Source organism: Pituophis catenifer, unplaced genomic scaffold, assembly GCF_029215685.1.
Source record: "Pituophis catenifer annectens isolate HBS135680 unplaced genomic scaffold, rPitCat1.0.hap2 SCAF_2, whole genome shotgun sequence".
Taxonomy (NCBI): Eukaryota; Metazoa; Chordata; class Lepidosauria; order Squamata; family Colubridae; genus Pituophis; species Pituophis catenifer.
This window is the reverse complement of record NW_027256882.1, coordinates 246,513,484-246,533,266: the sequence shown is the minus strand read 5'-3', so window position 1 is coordinate 246,533,266 and position 19,783 is coordinate 246,513,484. Positions and strand designations below refer to the sequence as shown.

The following is a 19,783-nucleotide window of genomic DNA, read 5'->3' as shown; positions in this document are numbered from 1 at the left end:
CATGGGGTTAAAGAAAAAATCGTGTTTGTTACTCTATTTTTAACAATATATTTAACTTTTCCTAGCTCCCGAAACAAGTGTGTGTCACTGTACCTAATCAAATGCAATATAAACCAATAAGATGCAACTAGATATTATTTTGACTATTTAACTATGGAATTTGTATGGCTGTTAAGTCTAAAAATCCTTTGGCAATACAGATGACTTGTACAGCAATAGAAAATGGAGGGGTTTTGCGTGTTTGCTTTTTTTTTTCTTAAAACATCCACTTCTGCTATTTTTCTCCTATATGCAACGCTCTCAAACAGGGCAGTTATTTTTTTTATTAGACCAAACTATTCTTTCATTGTAGCATTTAATTTTCTTGTTATTCTTTTTCCTTAAAATTTATTGCAATATAATAGAATAACTACATCTGGCTTTCAAAAACTTGTTTATAATGTTCACACTGCCCACAAGAGGGAGTCTCTCCTATTGTATTTAATTAACAAGTAAAAATGATATTAAATAAGGGTACTTTTCTCATTTTAGATGTCTAAAAAGTTTAGCATTCAACATACGATCGTGATCTGTGCCTGGAACGTCGATAGGTCGGTTCAGTTTGGTTTTTTTCCTTTTGTCGCCTCAGCACTGCTTCCCATTGAGGAGCTGAATCAACCATGTCATTCTCTTGTCGTAACCTTTACAAACATTAACATAATGATAACAATTAGAAATTATGAGACTTGCAGTTCAACAGAAGTGAAAAGCGTCAGATTGGGAAGATAATCAGATGAGATAATCAGATCAGACCTTAATATTCCGGAAATTTAATCTTGAAGACAGACACCTGTTCTATTTCATGATATAATTACATAAAGCTCATCACTTGACATACTTGCTTCTGTTGTAATGCTATTTTGAGAAATTGAGCATTTATTCACAAACTGAATGCTAAAAGTAACTATGTCATAAGATGACTGATTCTAGTAGTTAGATGTTTAAGAAAAATAAATGTACTACTCTAATGAACCAGGCAACACATTTAATTATACTTATTTACAAAACAAATATCTGCTTCAATCACAGACTCAAAGTGGCTTACAACCAGTGCAATAAAATAACCCCAGTAAAATAACAACCAGTACCTATCAAACCAGAAACCAGTTATTAATCTTAAAAAAAGGTAACAAAGAAAAACTAACTTGGATGTAACGATAACATTCATCCCCAAAAGGCTCTGCAGAACAGCAGTGTTTTAACTGCCCTTTCTGATTTTGAATGAATAGAAAAGGAGAGAAAAATCCAAACAGAAAAATTCAACAAAACCCAACACACAATGTTTGTTTGTTTGTTGTCATGTTGACAACATGACAACATGTGACAAACCTAAACCCAATTCCATTTTAATAGTCAGACATATCCACATCAAATTTATATCTCTCAGACTGATTTTTCAAGTGATCCAACACTTCCTTGATGAAAACCATTGATGAAATCAATTCATAGACACCTGGTCAGGTCGTCTAAGATACTGATTGCTCAGTCTGAATTCCTTCATCAGGAATTACCCTCCCTCCTACCCAAAATGTTTTCTGGATTTTGTCGCCAAATTGCAGGCAAGGAATCAATCTTCATATTAGATTACTTCCCTGCATACGTAAAACATTCTTAAAGATTCAGGTTTTATTAAATAGAAAATAACTACCAACATTTCTGGTTGTTTTAAAAAACAACTGATCGCTTCCGATTTCTTTTTGTTTAGTTCTTTAATACACGAAATCAGCTGAAGCCTGGACAGATTTAATCCTTTTGCCTTGCCTGGTTGCAAGCTGCTTTAATCTTTGCTTTTTAAATGAAGAAAAAGGCATTTTTTTCTCCAAAGATGAACATAACCATAATGCTCATGGGGAATATTCAGAGTTTAAATTATTTATAATTCTGGACTGCTTCTAATATGTAACAAAAGGGAGTTAGGCAACCTCCCCTAATTATAGAAGAAGAAATACAATCTCCCAATTTTTTATTTTTTTATTTTTTATTTGATTTATATGCCGCCCTTCTCCGGAGACTCAGGGCGGCTTACAATGCGTTAAGCAATAGCCTTCATACTTTTGTATATTTATACAAAGTCAGCTTATTGCCCCCACAAACTGGGTCCTCATTTAACCTACCTTAGAAAGGATGGAAAGCTGAGTCAACCTTGAGCCTGGTAAGATTCGAACCTGCAGAAATTGCAGGCAGCTGTGTTAATTACAGGGTGCATTAAACCACTGTACTACCAAGGCTCAAATGAAAATTAACCAGCCAGGAAAATATCATTCATAGAAGCAGTATTTATTTACACTGTAATCTGTAAATTAAGTATAATATGCATTTGGTTCAAAATTTGTGCATAATTTTTCATCACCTGTGTCTCTTCTTCCTATGTTCTCTATTAGAATTTTCTGATTCACTACCACTGCTGGTATTGCAACGGGATCTTGATCTATAAAGGAGAAAAACATAATAACACTGGCAAAAAATAAAACATAGGAGTATTCTATTCATCCATCCAATTTTATATGATCACTTACCTCACAAAAGATGGCATACAACAAAAGCAACAATTAAAAACATATAAAACTACTTAACTAAGTAAACATAAATAAGAACAAGATTGCAAGATGGTTATATGTGGTGCAGCCAATGTGTGAGTTCCCTGTTGCCAGGGGATTCCCAGGCTTGGGAATTCCGGAAAGCTGTAGGGGCCAAGCTCACTTCAGAGAGGATGATATTCTAATGGGAGGGTGCCATGGCAGAAAAGGCTTTGTCTCCTAGGTTCCATCAGGTGGAGCCCCTTAGCAGACAGTCTCTGCAACATGCCCCTGCTGCCAAATCTGAGGGGATGAGTAGATGTAATTGGGGAGAAAGAGTCCCTCAAATAAACTGCACCTTGAATTGCAGCCGGAAAAAAACGGCAGCCAGTGTAGCTCACAGAACAGAAATGTAACATGTGAGAAGAGAAATATATCCATTGGAAAGTTGCAGGTAATAAGGCCTAATAGTGGGCTTGCAGGCCTCACTGAACCAAAATTTTAAACTAACGTAATTGCAAAATGTACCAGACGTATTTCTAATGTGCTGACTTGCGTGCTGCATTTCCTGCAAAATACGTGGTTTTGATATATATTTGGAATCAGAACATTGAAACTGTGAAAACAGAGAACTGAAAGTAGACGATGGATAGAGGTTTGAGATGTACACGGGTGTTTGCAGACAGTGACAGTCAGTAAGAATGTAAGAAACAAGGAGGTGGAACTATGGAATGCGTATGTCAGTAAAAAAAAAAAAAGGTATAAGAAATGTGGCTTGAGATGAGAATGGTGTCCTTTGCCCGATAACAGTCCTTGTAGGACTTGCTATGTATCATTGGACCCCATTGCAATGGTTTAATAATGTAAATTTTGTTGTGGAATTGCATTGCTATGATAGCTGTTCATGTCCCAAATTGCTCATTCAAAAACCTCTGAATCTTAAAGTAAGATTTATTGCTTGTGGTTTCCTCTTTGGGTTTTTTATTGGGGTATTTTTACGACACCTCCTAGGAGCACACATAACTGTCTGTGCCACTACACTGTTCACCAGCTGAAGCTTCTGGATACCCTTCAAGGGCAGCCCCATGTAGAATGCATAATTATGTAAAAATTATATATTTGGAAAAGGAAACAACGAGGAGGTTTTCCCTACGAAACAATAACAATTATTCTTATTACTAATTCACTTTCAGTATTATTAATGTTGAATTATCCTGGGTAACAAAAGTGTTTACAGATGCACAAATTAGGGGATTTGGAAAACTTCCATTCACCTGTCTGTCAAACATAGCTGATGACAGTCAAAGAGAAAAGAAAGAACCAAAATAGACATAAAGAAACTCTAAATTTGCATTAGGAAGGAAGTAGAAAGAAAACATAAATAAAAAAACAGCAGAGTTAAGGAAGCCTGTACAACAGTCATAGAAAATTTAGGGTCAGGTCCCACCTTCTTCTGAAAGGCTGCACAGGCTCATTTTCACTTCCGCCTGAAGGATGCCGTCGTGAATGAGGAAACTTTGGTGATCTAGTTCGGTCGCTGGGAGAATTATAAAGCCCACTAGAGTCAAAGAAGAATAAAAAAACAAAACATGCCATTTTTCAGTGGCTTGGAAATTTACAGCACCTTTTCAATAGTCCTCGACTCATGATCAGTTATTTAGTTATGATGGACTTGAAAAAAATTACTTATGCTCCATTATCGAAGTTATGATTGCCGTACTACCTCTGTGGTCATGCAAATAATATTTGGGTGCTTGGCAATCAGCTCACATTTATGACCGATTGCATCATCCCAGGATCATGTGATTACATTTTGCTACCTTTTTGCCATTTTCCAACAACAAATATCTATTGCATAAGATGGATTTGGACTTATGACCACATGATCTGCTTAACAACCATATGATTTGCTTAGCTGCTGTCATAAAAATGGTTGTAAAATTGAGTCTGATCACATGGTGACTCAACTTCCAACCAAAATTCTGGGTTCAGTTCTAGTTATAAGTCGAGGATTACCTGTAGTTTTATTTTATAGTTACTTTATGGACAGAAAATATTAGTATTTTCTATCCTAACAAATACACTTTTTAAAAAGTACACAGTCAAGTTGAGGATGATGATTCTACTACTTTGAGAAAATGAATACACTGCCCTGAACTTTTCCCCAAACATATTTATGCAGGGAGCTTTGAAGACAGAACATTAAAAATATTTACACATTTACACAACATGATAGAAGATACCATATTTCTTCATTAAGAATAGTATTGTATTGCAAGATTTCCTTATAATACTAAAAGACTCGCTATTCCTGACCAGCTATCCAGAGATAACAGGCTTAATAATTTGCATATTCTTCTTACAGTTAGCTTTCATTAGAGCAATTTCCCATAATTATTAATGGTAATAGGGTAAGAAAAAATTACAATTAGCAAGCAGACTTTTGAAATAATATTTAGAAAGACCCCTTGGAATATATTTTTCCAATGTCATGCTGAAGATTGAAGAATATGCACTGTTTTGTCTCCTCCAAACAAAACTGTAAACATTAATAATTCCTGAATTTTAACCAATGTCTTCATTTCACAGACAGAAATGTTGGTCTTTTGTCAACATGTAGTATCTATGAAATTGATTTCTTCAGAGTCCATACCTGTATTAAGTCAACTGAAAGCTGTAAAATAGCTGCCCAAGCTTTCTTTGCAGATCCATACAGAGGTGATGGAAAGAATCGAAGAGTGGAAAAGAAACCTCTCTGCAACCAACATTTACCCACATTTCGTATAGAATCTCACATATAAATGAAAGGAAGTATAACTGGCTTGGCTCTCCATCTCTTTTGTTCTTCCTTTATCCTTTTGCCCCAGAAAAGTCAATATGTTTTCACACGCTTAACCTTTGGAAATAACAACAACTGGTAAGGAAGTACAGCTACTTCTCTTGAGGATGGGGTCTAGCTACTGTATATAGTAAACCCATTTCAAATCTCCATATCAGGTCTTAACTAGTGATAAAAAGGCACCAATTTTAAGACACTAAAAATATGACAGTCCTTCTCTCAACCTGTGGCTCTTATTAAATAGTAAGGGCCCTCTATCATTCAGAGAACTTCCTTTTGCTTACCATAACTTCTCTTTTCTATCGTGTCATCAGCATTTAACTAACATGCCTTTGGATATAACACTAAGTCAAGACTTTTTAACATAGACTATGAATGTTTTAAGAAACTAAGTTTGCAATAATCATGATTTGTTATAAAATGTGGCTTGTTTTTGCCCTGCTGATGTGTAAATGGCATTCCAAGAGTTCTTAGTCACAGGCACTTCTTTGTACAAGCTAAGTAAGCTTTTTTAAAAATCAAAACGAATTGCAGATGCAGCAGTAAAAATGAAAAAAAAAAAGCATTTAACTTGGGTGGGATTACCATAAATAATTTATTTTAGTCGTCTTTTATTCTCTTCAGAGTGTATTATTTTACATTCTGTGGGTGCAACCATCAGGAAATCCTATTTAAAACAATATTTACTGAGATTTCGTAACGACATTGTTCCTCCCCCCCACCCCTTTCTCTTTGCAAAAGATTTAAGCACTCTGGTATGGAAAGAACTCTAGATAAAGGAGGAGTTGCATTGCTAAAGATTCACTGCCAGGAAGAATGCCAGCATTTATTGTTTGGGGAAATTCAAGAACGATTTAAATCCGAGATGTTGTATAATGCAGAAACAAGGAAAAAGTGGTTTTGTTTCTAGGTTCAGAAACAATGGGCTGAAGCAAATCAGGACCTGTCAACTAATGTCAAGCAATGCCTTCAGTTTGTATTTCGTATAGGTTCAGATTAACATTAATCTAAACAATCAACATTAATCTAAGCAGATTTTGAGTTAGCATTATAGCACAAAGATGCCTGTAAATACATTACTTCTAACACCATGTGTATACTTTGTTCAAAGCACAAAGTTACCTTTGAGGACGGTTTTCTTCCCATGGTGCACTGATTTTACTTCTTTGGGTTTCTGGGCTGCTTTCATTTCTTGACTTTTTAAAACTGGTAAACATAAAAAATAATAATTTAGAACTATCAACCTATGGAAATAAGTAAGCATAAATCTCACATCGCAAGCTTAGATATTTATTTCTAGGGAATTTTCATAATGAAGCACTTTTGCCATAATTATGTTGGGGACTGCTCAAGTGTAGATATTGTTCAAGCTGAAATGACTGCTGAAATGATACAAAATACTATCTGTGCTTTTTATACTATACATCGAGTGAAGCAGAACATTCCATGCAATTCCATGTATTCTATATGTAAGTTTTTAATGTGTTTAAATCATTTTTGCAAACTTTGTCACTGTATTTTTTTTTTTAGGATTTTGATAATGTTGTGAGATAGATTGGATCAGCAGTTACTCTCTTCCACACAAGAGGCTACATAAATATAATCCAATCTAGACAACTGTCAGTGTCAGAACGAAAGCTAGGCATCTGGAGCTAAAATGTGCATCCATATATATAGATAGGCAGAAACAGCAAAGAACTGACTAAAGTAGCTTTCTTATCTCTGTAGCAATGGTGGGTTGCCCCCAGTTTGCACCGGTTCTATAGAACCGGTAGCAAAACCGGCGGGAGGCTCCGTCCATTGACCCCAACGTCATCAGAATGCATGCGAGTGAAGCAAGTGCATGTGTGTGGTCCCGTTGCAAATCAGTAGTAAAGGTAAGTAGAACCCACCCCTGCTCTGTAGTATAAGTCTATGCTACAGAGACTACCATAGCAGTGTGTTTCCTATTTCTAATCTCCACAATCAGTCCAGAAGAATGGTCAATGATCTTGAAGGTTGCTGAGAAAACTACGATAGCTGCACCATAAATTAATCTGTCTCTCTAGATGTCATTACAAGTGAAATCAATGCTGTCTCCATACTATCCAACCTGAACCCTAACTGGAAGGGGTCCAGATAATCCACCTCTAAGATCTCTGAAGATGCAAGCAGACAACTTTCTCAATAATCTTCACTGAAAAGGGGAAAAGGTTTGAGACTGGCAAACATTATCCAACACTGCTTGGTCTTAGTCACTGTTTGATGAAGAGGGGCATATCCCCCCCTCTTCAAGGAAGACAGAACCGCCTGGACTCTTTCCCCGTTGTAACTTGACTATTTCTATTTTCTATCTGTCTTTTTCCGATATCTAATGAAGACTTTTCTACTTCTCATATAGTTTTGCCCATTTTCTGAAAGCAAACATAAACTCTCCTTCTTGCTCTTACATTCCTGCGTCACAATATTGTATATCATAGTGAAAGCCCCAAACCTCCCACAGATTTTCTAAATCAAAAAAACCTATATGTTAAACATCTAGTTCATTCTTCTTAAAAAGAGATCAATAGGTAATTGTTTTAGCTTTAGATTCCTAATTTTTCACTTCTTTTATCAATACCTTTTAATTGGTGATGGAGCAATAATTTTGGCTCTTCCTTCATTTTCCCCAGATTCTTTGAATGTAATAACCTGGCTTGTGCAATGTGTCCCTATAATGAACAAAGAAAATATTTAATGTTAGAAATTGTTAGCGTTCTTTTGCACTTTGGGGTACACCTTTTTCCATACATTTTCATTTAATTATATTCTCAATCTCTTAAAATCACAACTGTCACATATTTGTTATGCAATCATCTCAAATTAGCCAGTATGATGGTTTTTCAATTAAAACCTAAACTACTGGCATTTCAAAAATACCAGCAAAATACCCTTTTTTCTGCTACATAATGTTTCAATTTTAAAAAACTAAAATATTCAATACTAATGTAATATAATTTTTTCCATTTCTCACATAAGAACAATATTTCCAATAGGAAAGTAGCATTTATAAACTAAGCACTTCAGCACATTGTAACAATAGAGAGAACGCAAAAATAACAATACTAACTAAATATGCAAATATTTGAAGTAGATTTTTTAAAAAAGTATTTGAACACTATGTAGAAGGTTTTTTTATGTATATAATGTTGCATACTCCTTAAAAGCTTAGCACATGGTGTTAAGGACCTTGTTTCAGCCCTATAGAGTATTGACTGAAATATTGTAATTCACAAGACACAGTTATATTGTATAATGAACAGGATCAAGCTATATTAAATAGAGTTGCTAACAGCATTAAAACAACCTTCTACTATAAGAATGAATCTATCACACAAAATCCCACTACAGTACAGTTTAAGATATTTGGAGGGTATCAGGTTGCCTTCATTTCCGGATCATTAAGAAAAAACACTTCACTTGATACAGTTTCAAAAAGTCATTTAGTAAATACCCAAAGTCATTTCAAAGAGGCATGCATATGAAAAAGTTGCACATAAATTTCCAGAAAGGTAGAAAATACATATGTCAGGATAATACATTTAGTAGATAAGTTGTCCAAAGTGATTAATTACTAAAAACCCCATAGATAGTTACTAAAACTATTATCAGATGAAGTGGCAATAAAAAAAAAAACAGTCCACTGGATTTGGGCAACAAATGAATTTAAATAAATAAATAAAAGTATTAACACAAACAATCCAAAATTTGCATAAGTTCTTAAATCTCCAAAGCTATCAAATTTAAAACAAGAAATCAACATGCTCCAAAACCAGAAAGTGACTATGTTACTAAGCCACAGTTTATTTAATTGGCTGTATTTGTACAATATGCTCAACTAAAATGAAACAAATTGCCTTAGCCCAATCTGAAAACCCACATATGATTATTGATTGGGAAAGAAATGTGTGACGGAGGAAAATATATTCTTTTTACATACTGATTAGCTACAGTTTTCTATACCCCCGATACAAGCAGCATACTGTATGCTACATTTTATATAAATCTCATTTGTTTTTTTAAAACTTGATTTTTAAAAACTTTAATGTTGCTTAAAAAATAAATACTTATTCCCACTAGCCCAGGTATTTACAATATGCCAAAACATTGACTTTGGAACAGCCAACCCCCCTCCCACTTTTTTTTTTTTTTTTTTTTGATGCTGACAGAATTCCATTTTGCTGCTAAATTTTTCTGCATGTAGCCTGGCCACCTCTTCAGTAATCTAGTTAAATATTATATTTACATTTAAAAATATAGTATTACCAGCTTTTAAAATACACATATTATCACACAAATAAAAAAGAAGCTGCATCAAAATAATGGCCGCTGTTCTGGCAGCACGTCTCAGTTGCAGAGGCAGCGCTGGGGCTGAAGTAGAGGCCTAGTGGGGGAGTGGCAGCTGGCTGAGACTGCTGAAAGCCCTGGGCCTCTAGTTCATCCCCAGCTCCTGCCAAAAAGTACCATTGTGCAGGGTGGCCAAAAGGGAAGCGATTGGAGTGGGGGGGGGGAGACAGGTGAATGGACGAGTTGCACTGTTTCAGTGTTTGTAAGTGTAGACAAGCTGCCAAGTAGCCAAATTTTCATCATATAACTATGGCTATGCTACAATGCCATACATCTGGCATACATACATCCATTTTGCAGCAGCAACATAATTTCAAACAGTCTATGAACAAATCATTGTTAAATTGAGGATTTTTCTAACAAGTAAAGGGACACTCGCTCGGTGTTATCAAACTTATTGATACAAGGTGAAAATGGCAGTTAAGAAACAAGTTTTCGAAAATGACAAGAAAAGGAAGTATGCAAACTTAAATGTCCTTTCAAAGGCCAGAGCACTTGTAAGTGATCTCAAGTGCTCTCCTTATCTGGAGAGGTTTGAAGAGCTTATCTAATGGTCTGCTCTTCATACTGCAGTCCTCAGTTATGCTTTTCACAGAACTATCTTAAATCTGCCTTTTCTTCTTCTGGAAATCCTATAACCTTATATCCCATACATTTTTTTCTCTCTCTGAAGTTTATTTTTATCAACCTCGGTTTTAGAAATAGTTAATCTTCCTGTAAAATGGGATTTACCCTTTATTTACAAGCCTGTACTGAATAAAAATAGTAAATGCTAATAATAATTTCATTAGGTACATAATAGAATCAAGCATATTAAAATTCTGTTCAAACAATATATTTGACTTTATTCCAAAGAAAAAGAAAATAAATGTGTATATTTTAAAAACTGCACATATTGTGTTATTTTAGTTTGGGGTCTTTATAAATAATATCACTAATTTCTTTTAAAAAAACTAAAAGGATTATCTAGTGCTGGGCTAGACAAATTTTTGCTCTCTAGACATAGCTAAATTCCAACTTTCCAAAAGTTCAGCCAGTTGAATCATTCATTAGAGGTGAGGCAAGCAATCAACTGGAGTAGCTCTACAGACAGAATTCAGTTTTAATTTTACAATTTTAGCAAACTATTAAAAAAATGCACTAAATGGCAAAAACAATTAAGTAGATTAATTTTTTATTAGTTGAAGATAAGGAACATTGGATTTACCTGAAGGTTCTTTCTCCTTGCGCTGCGTGAGAGTCCACTGAGTGGGTTATTCCTCGTCCGATAGGCCAGAGATTGAGTAAGAAATCTGATTAAACACACCTCCTCGTCTGGTTTAGCCCAGTTCAGCAACGAAGTCCGAATCCGAAGAAACAGATGCCTTGAGCAAAATATAAACAACGTAAAAGTCCTCATAAACTTACAAGGGAGGGTATGGACTCTCACGCAGCGCGAGGAGAAAGAACCTCCAGGTAAGTCCAATGTTCCTTCTCTCTTGCGCTGCTTAGAGAGTCCATTGAGTGGGATATACCCAAGCTAAATATCCCGCGGGGGGGGGGGAAACAGGAGGTGGACATATCCTCCACAGGGAGGACATGCTGAAGGACTCTGCAGCCAAAGGCTGCCTCGGCCAATGCAAACTTGTCCAACTTGTAATGACGAATAAAGGACGTCGGTGATACCGGTAGCTGCCCTGCAGATTTCGAGTAGAGGAGCCTGAGTGGCCCAGGCCTCGGTGATGGCGGCCCTACGAGTTGAATGGGCTGTAACACAACCAGGGAGCTGCTTGTTCTTCCATTCGAAAGCCAGGGTGATGCAGGCCTTGAGCCAGTGGGCAATGGTGGGGGAAGAAACCCTGGAGCCGAGGGAGGTGGGCTGAAAGGAAACAAATAATGATTCTGATTTACGGAAGGAAGCTGTCCTGGAAATGTATTTCTTGAGGGCTCTACGAGCATCCAAGGAGTGTCAACGGCGTTTGCTGGAATGAATGGGTTTGGGTCAGAAGTCAGGCAGCATGATCTCTTGAGCCCTGTGAAACCAGGAATTGATTTTCAGGAGAAAGGTGGGGTCCAGTTGCAACCGTCGTAGGGGTGTAGAAATGAATTCCAAGGTGACCCCAAGGGAAACCGTGTGGATGGCCCATGCAGTTGTAGTGGTGTGTCATATGTTAGAAAAGTATGCGAGATGACCTCCAATGGGGACCTGAAGAGAGGGGGCATTATTTCCTGCAAAAGGGACGAAACCCAGAGCCTTGAAAGGGTCGTCTGGTCTGAGGCTGGCATGAGCTGTCTCTCCTGAGGTCTGTCAGTCATGTTACTGAACTGTTTGGAGGAGCCGGGGCCTGAAACCTGGGTTTAGAGGACCAAAAGGACTGTCTGCGATAGGGGAAGTTAGATCGCCTATCGGAACGCCTGGATGCGAAAGGCAGGACCTTTCTTTTGTCCCTACTTTCAACCAGTATGGGATCCAAGGCCTCTCCGAAAAGGGACCCACCCTTGAAGGGGGCTGCAGCAAGACGCCATTTGGTCCTCATGTCCGCCTACCAATGGCGTAACCAAAGCAAACGACGCGGCGTGATGTTGGAGGCCATAGCACGCGATGCAAATTTGGCTGAGTTGAGGGTCGCATCTGTCATGACTCAGTGGCAGTGATCATCTTATTGATGTCCTAATGGAGGCGAGCATCCTCAGGAGATGCCCTGGTCTGCATTTGTTGAAGCCATATGAGAGATGTCCTGGCAAAAAAAGAGGCCGCCATAGCTGATTTGATAGCCCATGTGGCAGCTTGATGAGTCTTACGAGTAGATATCTAGGCTCATCTGTCTTCAGTGCGAAGACCCTCTGCCACATCGGATGGAAGAATGCTGGAAGAAGTCAGACTGGCCACAGGAGGATCAATAGTGGGGAGTTTAAGCAGATCCTCAAATTCCTGTTCCACTGTGTACAATTTTTTGTCCAGTCCACTTGGATTAGATATGGAACCTGGTTGGGTCCATTGACGCTGGACGGTATCCAGAAAGAGTTTAGGAGATGGCACGGTCTCCTGCTCAGTTACCTTTTCAGTAAAAAGATGAGTGTTGGAATCACAGGGATCCGCAACTTCCGACGTGAGCGTCGGGGAAATACCCATGTTGGCGGTGACTTTGGCCTTATGTAGCAAGGTTTTGAACAGCTCATGCCTGAAAAGACCCGTAGAAGGAGAACTGACCGAAGAGGGATCCTCCTCGTCATCCGAAAGACTGTAATCGAAGGCCTCCTCCTCATCGAGGAATGACTGGTCACTGTGATGAGAATATGAAGGAGAACAAGCGACAGCAGGAGCCTCGTTAGTCAAATGCGAAGATGCCCTGGAGGATTGGGTCGTTGGCACCGGAGCAGAAGAGGGAGCCAGAATACCCCTTTGAGTAAGGGCCGTATCAATGCTTCTAGCAACAGTCTGCGCAATGAGATCACACATTTCCTGAGGTATGGAAGAAGAGTGTCTCTTCCGGGCGGAGCCCCGCCGCTGTAGGGGTGAAAGTGGCAGAAGGTTGAGAAACACAAGATTGGTCAGAAACAGTTGGGTTGGCATCAGGACCCTGTGCAAAGACTTCTCTCACAACAGACTGATCCTGCTGAGTCGCAGTCGTGATGTTTGGCAACCAAGAAGAAGTATCCTGGTGAGGAAGCGTATCAGAGGTTTGATCTGGAATTAGATTGAGAGGAACCAGCAGGACTGCAGGAGGGGAGTGAATGATGGCCTCCGCCTGCATTTTGGCTCTATCAAATTGCTTGTTTAAGGCCATGTGTCTCCTTTTGGCATAAGAGGTAGCGGTAGTGGCAGGGGGTGAATTGGCTTTAGATGAATGAGTGTCTTTAGATCTGCCCCTGCACTGAGAGGGTGATTTGGCACTCCTTGTAGAGCGACTGCGGCCTGCCATTGAAATGAAATAACGAAAAAAATTGAGCTAGATCAGTCTGAGAAATTGCAGAGGTGTAGATGCCAATATATTACTGGAATAAACAAAGGGAGAGAACGTGAACCAAAGTGATCCCAATAACAAACTGAATAACTAATAAAATACAATACTTATGAACGGCGTAAAGAGAAAGAACAATGCTGATTCACTAGTTGCAGGAAAATGAAATGGTGCCCGCTGACTATGCAGCACTGAAGCGGAAGAAAAAATGGCAGCCAATTAGCTGGGAGCCGACAACACAGCTCCGCACTAAAGAGAATACCCAGCAAGGAGGCTAGGAGCCAGCAACACAGCTCCGGGAATGCCCAAATTGATTAAATGACCAAATGGCGCGGGACAGGCACCACTGCCCCATTCGCGCCAAAGAAACAGCTCTTTAAAAGAACAACGAGGCCGTTGTTCAACACAGCCTCAAATATTAAACAGGTTCGCTGGCAATAACAGGAAGAGCTGAGCCCCGGCAACATGGGGCTGTTCTCGATTCCCGCAGCGTGAGGCCGACAACACAGCCTCCCACGCACCCTCCAGTAGCCCACGGCTGATCTCAATATCCACGGCGCGAGGCCGACAACACAGCCTCCCAAGCACCCTCCATAACTCACGATTGAAAACACGGCTCGACAGACGCAATCCGAGCCGCCGCCAGCAAAGCCGCTCCTCAGCTGATCGGCGGATAGCCAATGGATCACACACGCCATTCAATCTCCCTCTGCAAAAGTTGAAAACAGTACAAAAAGAAGAAATATCCTAAATTAGAGAGTCCAATGAGTAGAGCTCAAGGAAAAACAAGTCTCGAAGGCTCGGACTGAGTAAGGAACTGGGCTAAATCGGAAGAGGAGATGTGTTTAGTCAAATTTCTTACTCAGTCTCTGGCCTATCGGACGAGGAATAACCCACTCAATGGACTCTCTAAGCAGCGCAAGGGAGAATAAATATTGTTTTATTAAGTATGCAACTAAAAAAAATTGGTAAGTGAGACATAGCAGAAAAGAGAGACTTTATTTTCTTTATAGCTTGATAAATGCAAAGTATTAGAAAAAAGAGCCCTTCCAGAAACCATTCAAAAATACAATATTCTTTTGTTCCACATACCATAAGGTTTGCAAAAAATATTTTTCCATTTATTTATGTAAATACTTGTTTGTTTATTTATTTATTTATTTATTTATTTATTTATTTATTTATTTATTTATTTATTTATTTAAATTTCTATACCGCCCTTCTCCAGAATAGGACTCAGGGCGGTGAACAGCCAGAGTAAAAAACAATACATACAAAAATTTAAAAACAATTTAAAATAATTAAATATTATTGGCCGTAAATTAAAATAACCCAATTTAAAATCAATTTAAAATTAACTCAGGCCAGCCCCGCTAGTTGAAATAAATGGGTTTTATTGTACGTATCTCTGGGGGGAGGTTGTTCCAGAGGGTGGGCGCCGCCACAGAGAAGGCTCTCCCCCTGGGGGTCGTCAGCCGACATTGTCTGGCGGACGGCACCCTGAGGAGGCCCACTCTGTGCGAGCGTACTGGCCGGTGGGAGACTATTGGTGGCAGAAGGCGGTCTCGTAAGTACCCCGGCCCTAAGCCATGGAGCGCTTTAAAGGTGGTCACCAACACCTTGAAGCGCACCCGGAAGACCACCGGGAGCCAGTGCAGCTCGCGCAGGAGAGGTGTTACGTGGGAGCGCCTCGTCGCCCCCATAATCCCCCGCGCGGCCGCGTTCTGGACCAGCTGGAGCCTCCGAGTGCACCCCAGGGGGAGCCCCATGTAGAGAGCGTTGCAGTAGTCCAGGCGGGAAGTGACGAGTGCCTGAGTGACTGTGCGTAGGGAGTCCCGATCTAGAAAGGGGCGCAACTGGCGTATCAGGCGGACCTGATAAAAAGCTCCCCTGGCCACGGCCGTCAAATGATCTTCTAACGACAGCCGTGCATCCAGGAGGACGCCCAAGTTACGAGCCCTCTCCGTGGGGGCGAGTGATTCGCCCCCAATAGCGTCAGCTGGCTATATCGGGACGCCGGAAGCCACAGCCACTCGGTCTTGGAGGGGTTGAGTCGGAGCCTGTTTCTCCCCATCCAGGCCCGCACGGCCTCCAGGCACTGGGACATCACTTCAAGGGCATCGTTGGGGTGGCCTGGGGTGGAGATGTACAGCTGGGTGTCATCAGCGTACTGATGGAACTCCACCCCGAAGCCACGGATGATCTCACCCAGCGGCTTTACATAAATGTTGAACAGAAGGGGCGAGAGGACCGACCCTTGTGGCACCCCACAAGCAAGGTGCCTCGGGGTCGACCGCTGCCCCCCTGTCAACACAGATTGCGACCGGTCAGAGAGGTAGGAGGAGAACCACCGCAGAACGGTGCCCCCCACCCCCAACCCCGCCAACCGGTGCAACATGATACCATGGTCGATGGTATCAAAAGCCGCTGAGAGGTCTAACAGGACCAGGATAGAGGAGCAACCCCTATCCCGAGCCCTCCAGAGATCATCCACCAACGCGACCAATGCCGTTTCCGTGCTGTGCCCAGGCCGGAAGCCGGACTGGAGCGGGTCTAGATAGACAGTTTCATCCAGGTACCGGGGAAGCTGTTGCGCCACCACACTCTCAACAACCTTCGCAACAAAGCGAAGGTTGGAAACTGGACGATAGTTAGCCAAAACAGCCGGATCCAGAGAGGGCTTCTTGAGGAGGGGCCTCACAACCGCTTCTTTCAAAGCGGCCGGCAGGACCCCCTCACTCAAAGAAGCGTTAACAATCTTCTGGAGCCAGCCTCGTGTCACCTCCCGGGAAGCCAGTACCAACCAGGAGGGGCACGGGTCCAATAAACATGTGGTTGCGTTCAGCCGTCCCAGGACCCTGTCCATGTCCTCGGGAGCCACAGGATCGAACTCCCCCCAGATAACACTCTCAAGACCTGTCTCAGTCATCCCGTCCGGACATACCCAGTCAGAGGCCAGCCCTTCCCGAATCTGAGCGATTTTGTCATACAGATACTGCACAAAGTCCTCAGCTCGGCCCTGCAAGGGGTCATCCCGCACTTCCAGATGGAGGAGGGAGCGGGTCACCCTAAACAGGGCGGCCGGGCGATTATCTGATGACGCGATAAGAGCGGCAAAATAGCTAGATTTCGCCGCTTTTATCGCCACTAGGTAGGTCTTAATATGAGACCTCACCAGTGTTCGGTCGGATTCGGAGCGGCTGGTCCTCCAACTACTCTCCAGGCATCTTTTCCGGCGCTTCATCTCCCTAAGCTCCTCGGAGAACCAAGGAGCTAGGTGAGTTCGGTGCCGGGTCAGAGGCCGCAAAGGCACGACACGGTCCAAGGCCCCGGCAGCCGCACTATCCCAGGCGGCCACCAGGTGTTCAGCCGAGTCATGAGCCAGAGTCTCAGGAAATGGCCCAAGCTCCATCTGGAACCTATCGGGGTCCATCAGGCGCCTGGGGCGGAACCACCTGGTCGGTTCCGCCTCCCTGCGGCGGGGTGCAGCGGTTAGAAAGTCCAGTCGAAGGAACGAGTGGTCAGACCATGACAAGGGTTCGATGGCTATATCCCCTATATCAAGGCCACTCAACCACTGACCAGAGACAAAAACTAAGTCCAGAGTGTGTCCCCCTGTGTGAGTGGGGCCATGAATTAACTGAGTAAGGTCCATGGCCGTCATGGAAGCCATGAACTCTCGAGCCACCTCAGACGTTTCACTGATAGATGGCAGGTTGAAATCCCCCATAATAACAAGTCTGGGGGTATCCACCGCCACCTCGGCTATAACATTAAGCAGCTCGGGCAGGGCCGTTGTCACGTGGCAGGGAGCCAGGTACGTGACCAACAAGCCCATCTGTACTCCACGACCCCACTTTACAAAGAGGGACTCACATCCGGCTATCTGTGGAACAGTGGTCTCCCTTGGATCCAGACCTTCCTTTATAATAACCGCCACCCCCCCCGCCCCTGCCCTGAGCCCTCGGCTGATGAAATGCACGGAAGCCTGGTGGGCATATATCCACGAGGGAAACTCCCCCCTCCTGGCCTAACCAGGTCTCCGTAATGCCCGCCAGGTCCGCCTCCCCCTCCTGAATAAGATCGTGAATGAGGGGGGCTTTATTAACAACGGACCTGGCGTTGCATAACATCAGCCGAAGGCTCTGGCCCTGAGAATCTGGACAGCCTGGGGAACGAGAAAAGCATTGGGGACCGGAGTGCGCAATCGCTCTAAAATAGCGAGTGCGCATTCCCCGAACATGATGTGGTCCCCAGCTACCGCCATATCTGCCCCTCCCACTCACTATGCTGATGGAACAGCCCTCTTCAGATCGAACTCCAACCCCCTCCCCGACCTCCGGTTCTACGTCCCTAATGTCGCAGCCCTTCGCTAAGGCTGGTCTTGAACCCGGTGGATTTCCCCCAAAACCCACCCTAACCCCCCCCCCCCCGAACCCCTTAAAATGTTTGTTAAAAACCTACTAAAAAACCCACTTAAAAAACCCCTCAAACTCTTCTTTGCTGCATGCCATCTCTCGGGGCTCCAACGCCCGTCATCAAGATAGGCCCTCGATAACGAAGAGGGCCAAACCTGCGAGAGGGGGGAATCTCGCAGGGCATGAAGGTCATTCACCGAGTACATCTGGACATCAAGGGGAGGTGATAATCCATGGCCAGTAGCCAGGGGACAATTTGATGTTATCACAGTAAATGTCAGGCTTCAATAGAATTCCAATGGGACACATAGGACCTCATTGCCCTCTCACGGCAATGGCAGGAGTAAGAATGCTGTTTCGGACCGGTGAGGGGTCACCCAGCCCCCCTCTCACGGCGGCTGGTCAACCACGATCATCCAGAGAACCGGAGGTGAGACAGCAGCTGTAGACCCACTCCACCAAGACTTGAATCCCCAGATGTAAACCTCCATTCAATGGAGGGAAAGAATGGGATCAGGTCAGTCCACATAGTCCAAGGCAGGCTCAACGGTGGAGATTGTAGCCATCAAAAAACTATAGGGAGGTCAAGATGACACCTAGTCCAGGAGATGATGATGGGGGGGGGGAAAGAGGAGAGCCAAGGCAAACAAACGCCAGAGGGGGGAAGAACCCTCAGTCATGGTCCAGCTCTCCCCCATCCGTCCAGATCTTCCTTATAATCATGCTGCTCATCTCGCCCAGCCTTCATAGATCAACATGAAGGCCTCTGGGACGACCAAGGGCCAAACAGTGCCCCACAATCACCCAGGAGATCTAATGCCACGAGTAAGCAGCTGCCATCATCTCCAACACTCCCACAGACCAAAACTGCGGCGGCCCCTTCCCTGAGCCGGCGGCCGCCATTTCCACGCCGCCAGCATCGCTGCCGCCGCCGTTGCCAGCCTCCCCGTCCTCACCCCGCCCCCCTCACCGCCCTAGCACATGTCCAGAGGGCGGATTGGGCTGGCGAGGATCCCAACAAGGATGCCGCACCGCCGCCATCGCCGCGGCGCTGTCGCCGTCTTCTTGGCTCTGCCGCCTTTGCCATGGGAGGTCTGCCGCCGCCCCCTTCTCCTTCGGGCCGCTCTCGCCGTCCTGTAGTCTCCACAAGCCGCGAGCCTCCGCGAGCCTCCAGGACGTTCTAAGAAGCCGGAGACCCCTCAGCAGAGAGCCCCGACACTCCTCCAGCTGGGCCAGGGCTGCAGCGATCGAAATTCAGCCCTTCAAGGCCCCCCTGAAGCCATAATCACCCCCCCGAAATACCGGAGTCACAGGGAAGTCGCCATCTTGCGCATGCGCAGAAGAGTTGTGGTTTAATTTGTAAATTGTTACAATTTATAAATTGTATACCAAAAAATTGGAAAGGCTCCAACTGGATATGATTTATTTTAAACAATTAAATACAAACAGCAATATAAATAAGGATTATTTAGAAGTCTCAGAATTTCTTGTCAAAGCTCTATCAACAACTGAAGTTTTACAAAGAATTGAATGGCATGTATATCCTACACAGTAAATTGAATTAGTCTTATTGTACTACTTTTAAAACATCCAACACATTAATAAAATTAATTTACACAATTAATTTGATATACATCTTTGCATTATGGAAGATGTGTCTGATTC

General features: G+C 42.6%; 1 protein-coding gene across 1 annotated transcript in view; it reads right to left on the bottom strand.

The window, feature by feature from the left end:
* EPB41L4A (erythrocyte membrane protein band 4.1 like 4A) overlaps positions 1-19,783 on the bottom strand; it is a 90,582-nt gene that overhangs the window by 10,278 nt on the left and 60,521 nt on the right. Inside the window, exons 13-17 of the mRNA XM_070935727.1 lie at positions 7,994-8,084; positions 6,517-6,600; positions 4,003-4,113; positions 2,390-2,467; positions 561-680 (exon numbers count right to left, since the gene is read on the bottom strand). Of these exons, the coding sequence (XP_070791828.1) occupies positions 561-680; positions 2,390-2,467; positions 4,003-4,113; positions 6,517-6,600; positions 7,994-8,084 (484 nt within the window). The remainder of the gene's footprint in view (positions 1-560; positions 681-2,389; positions 2,468-4,002; positions 4,114-6,516; positions 6,601-7,993; positions 8,085-19,783) is intronic.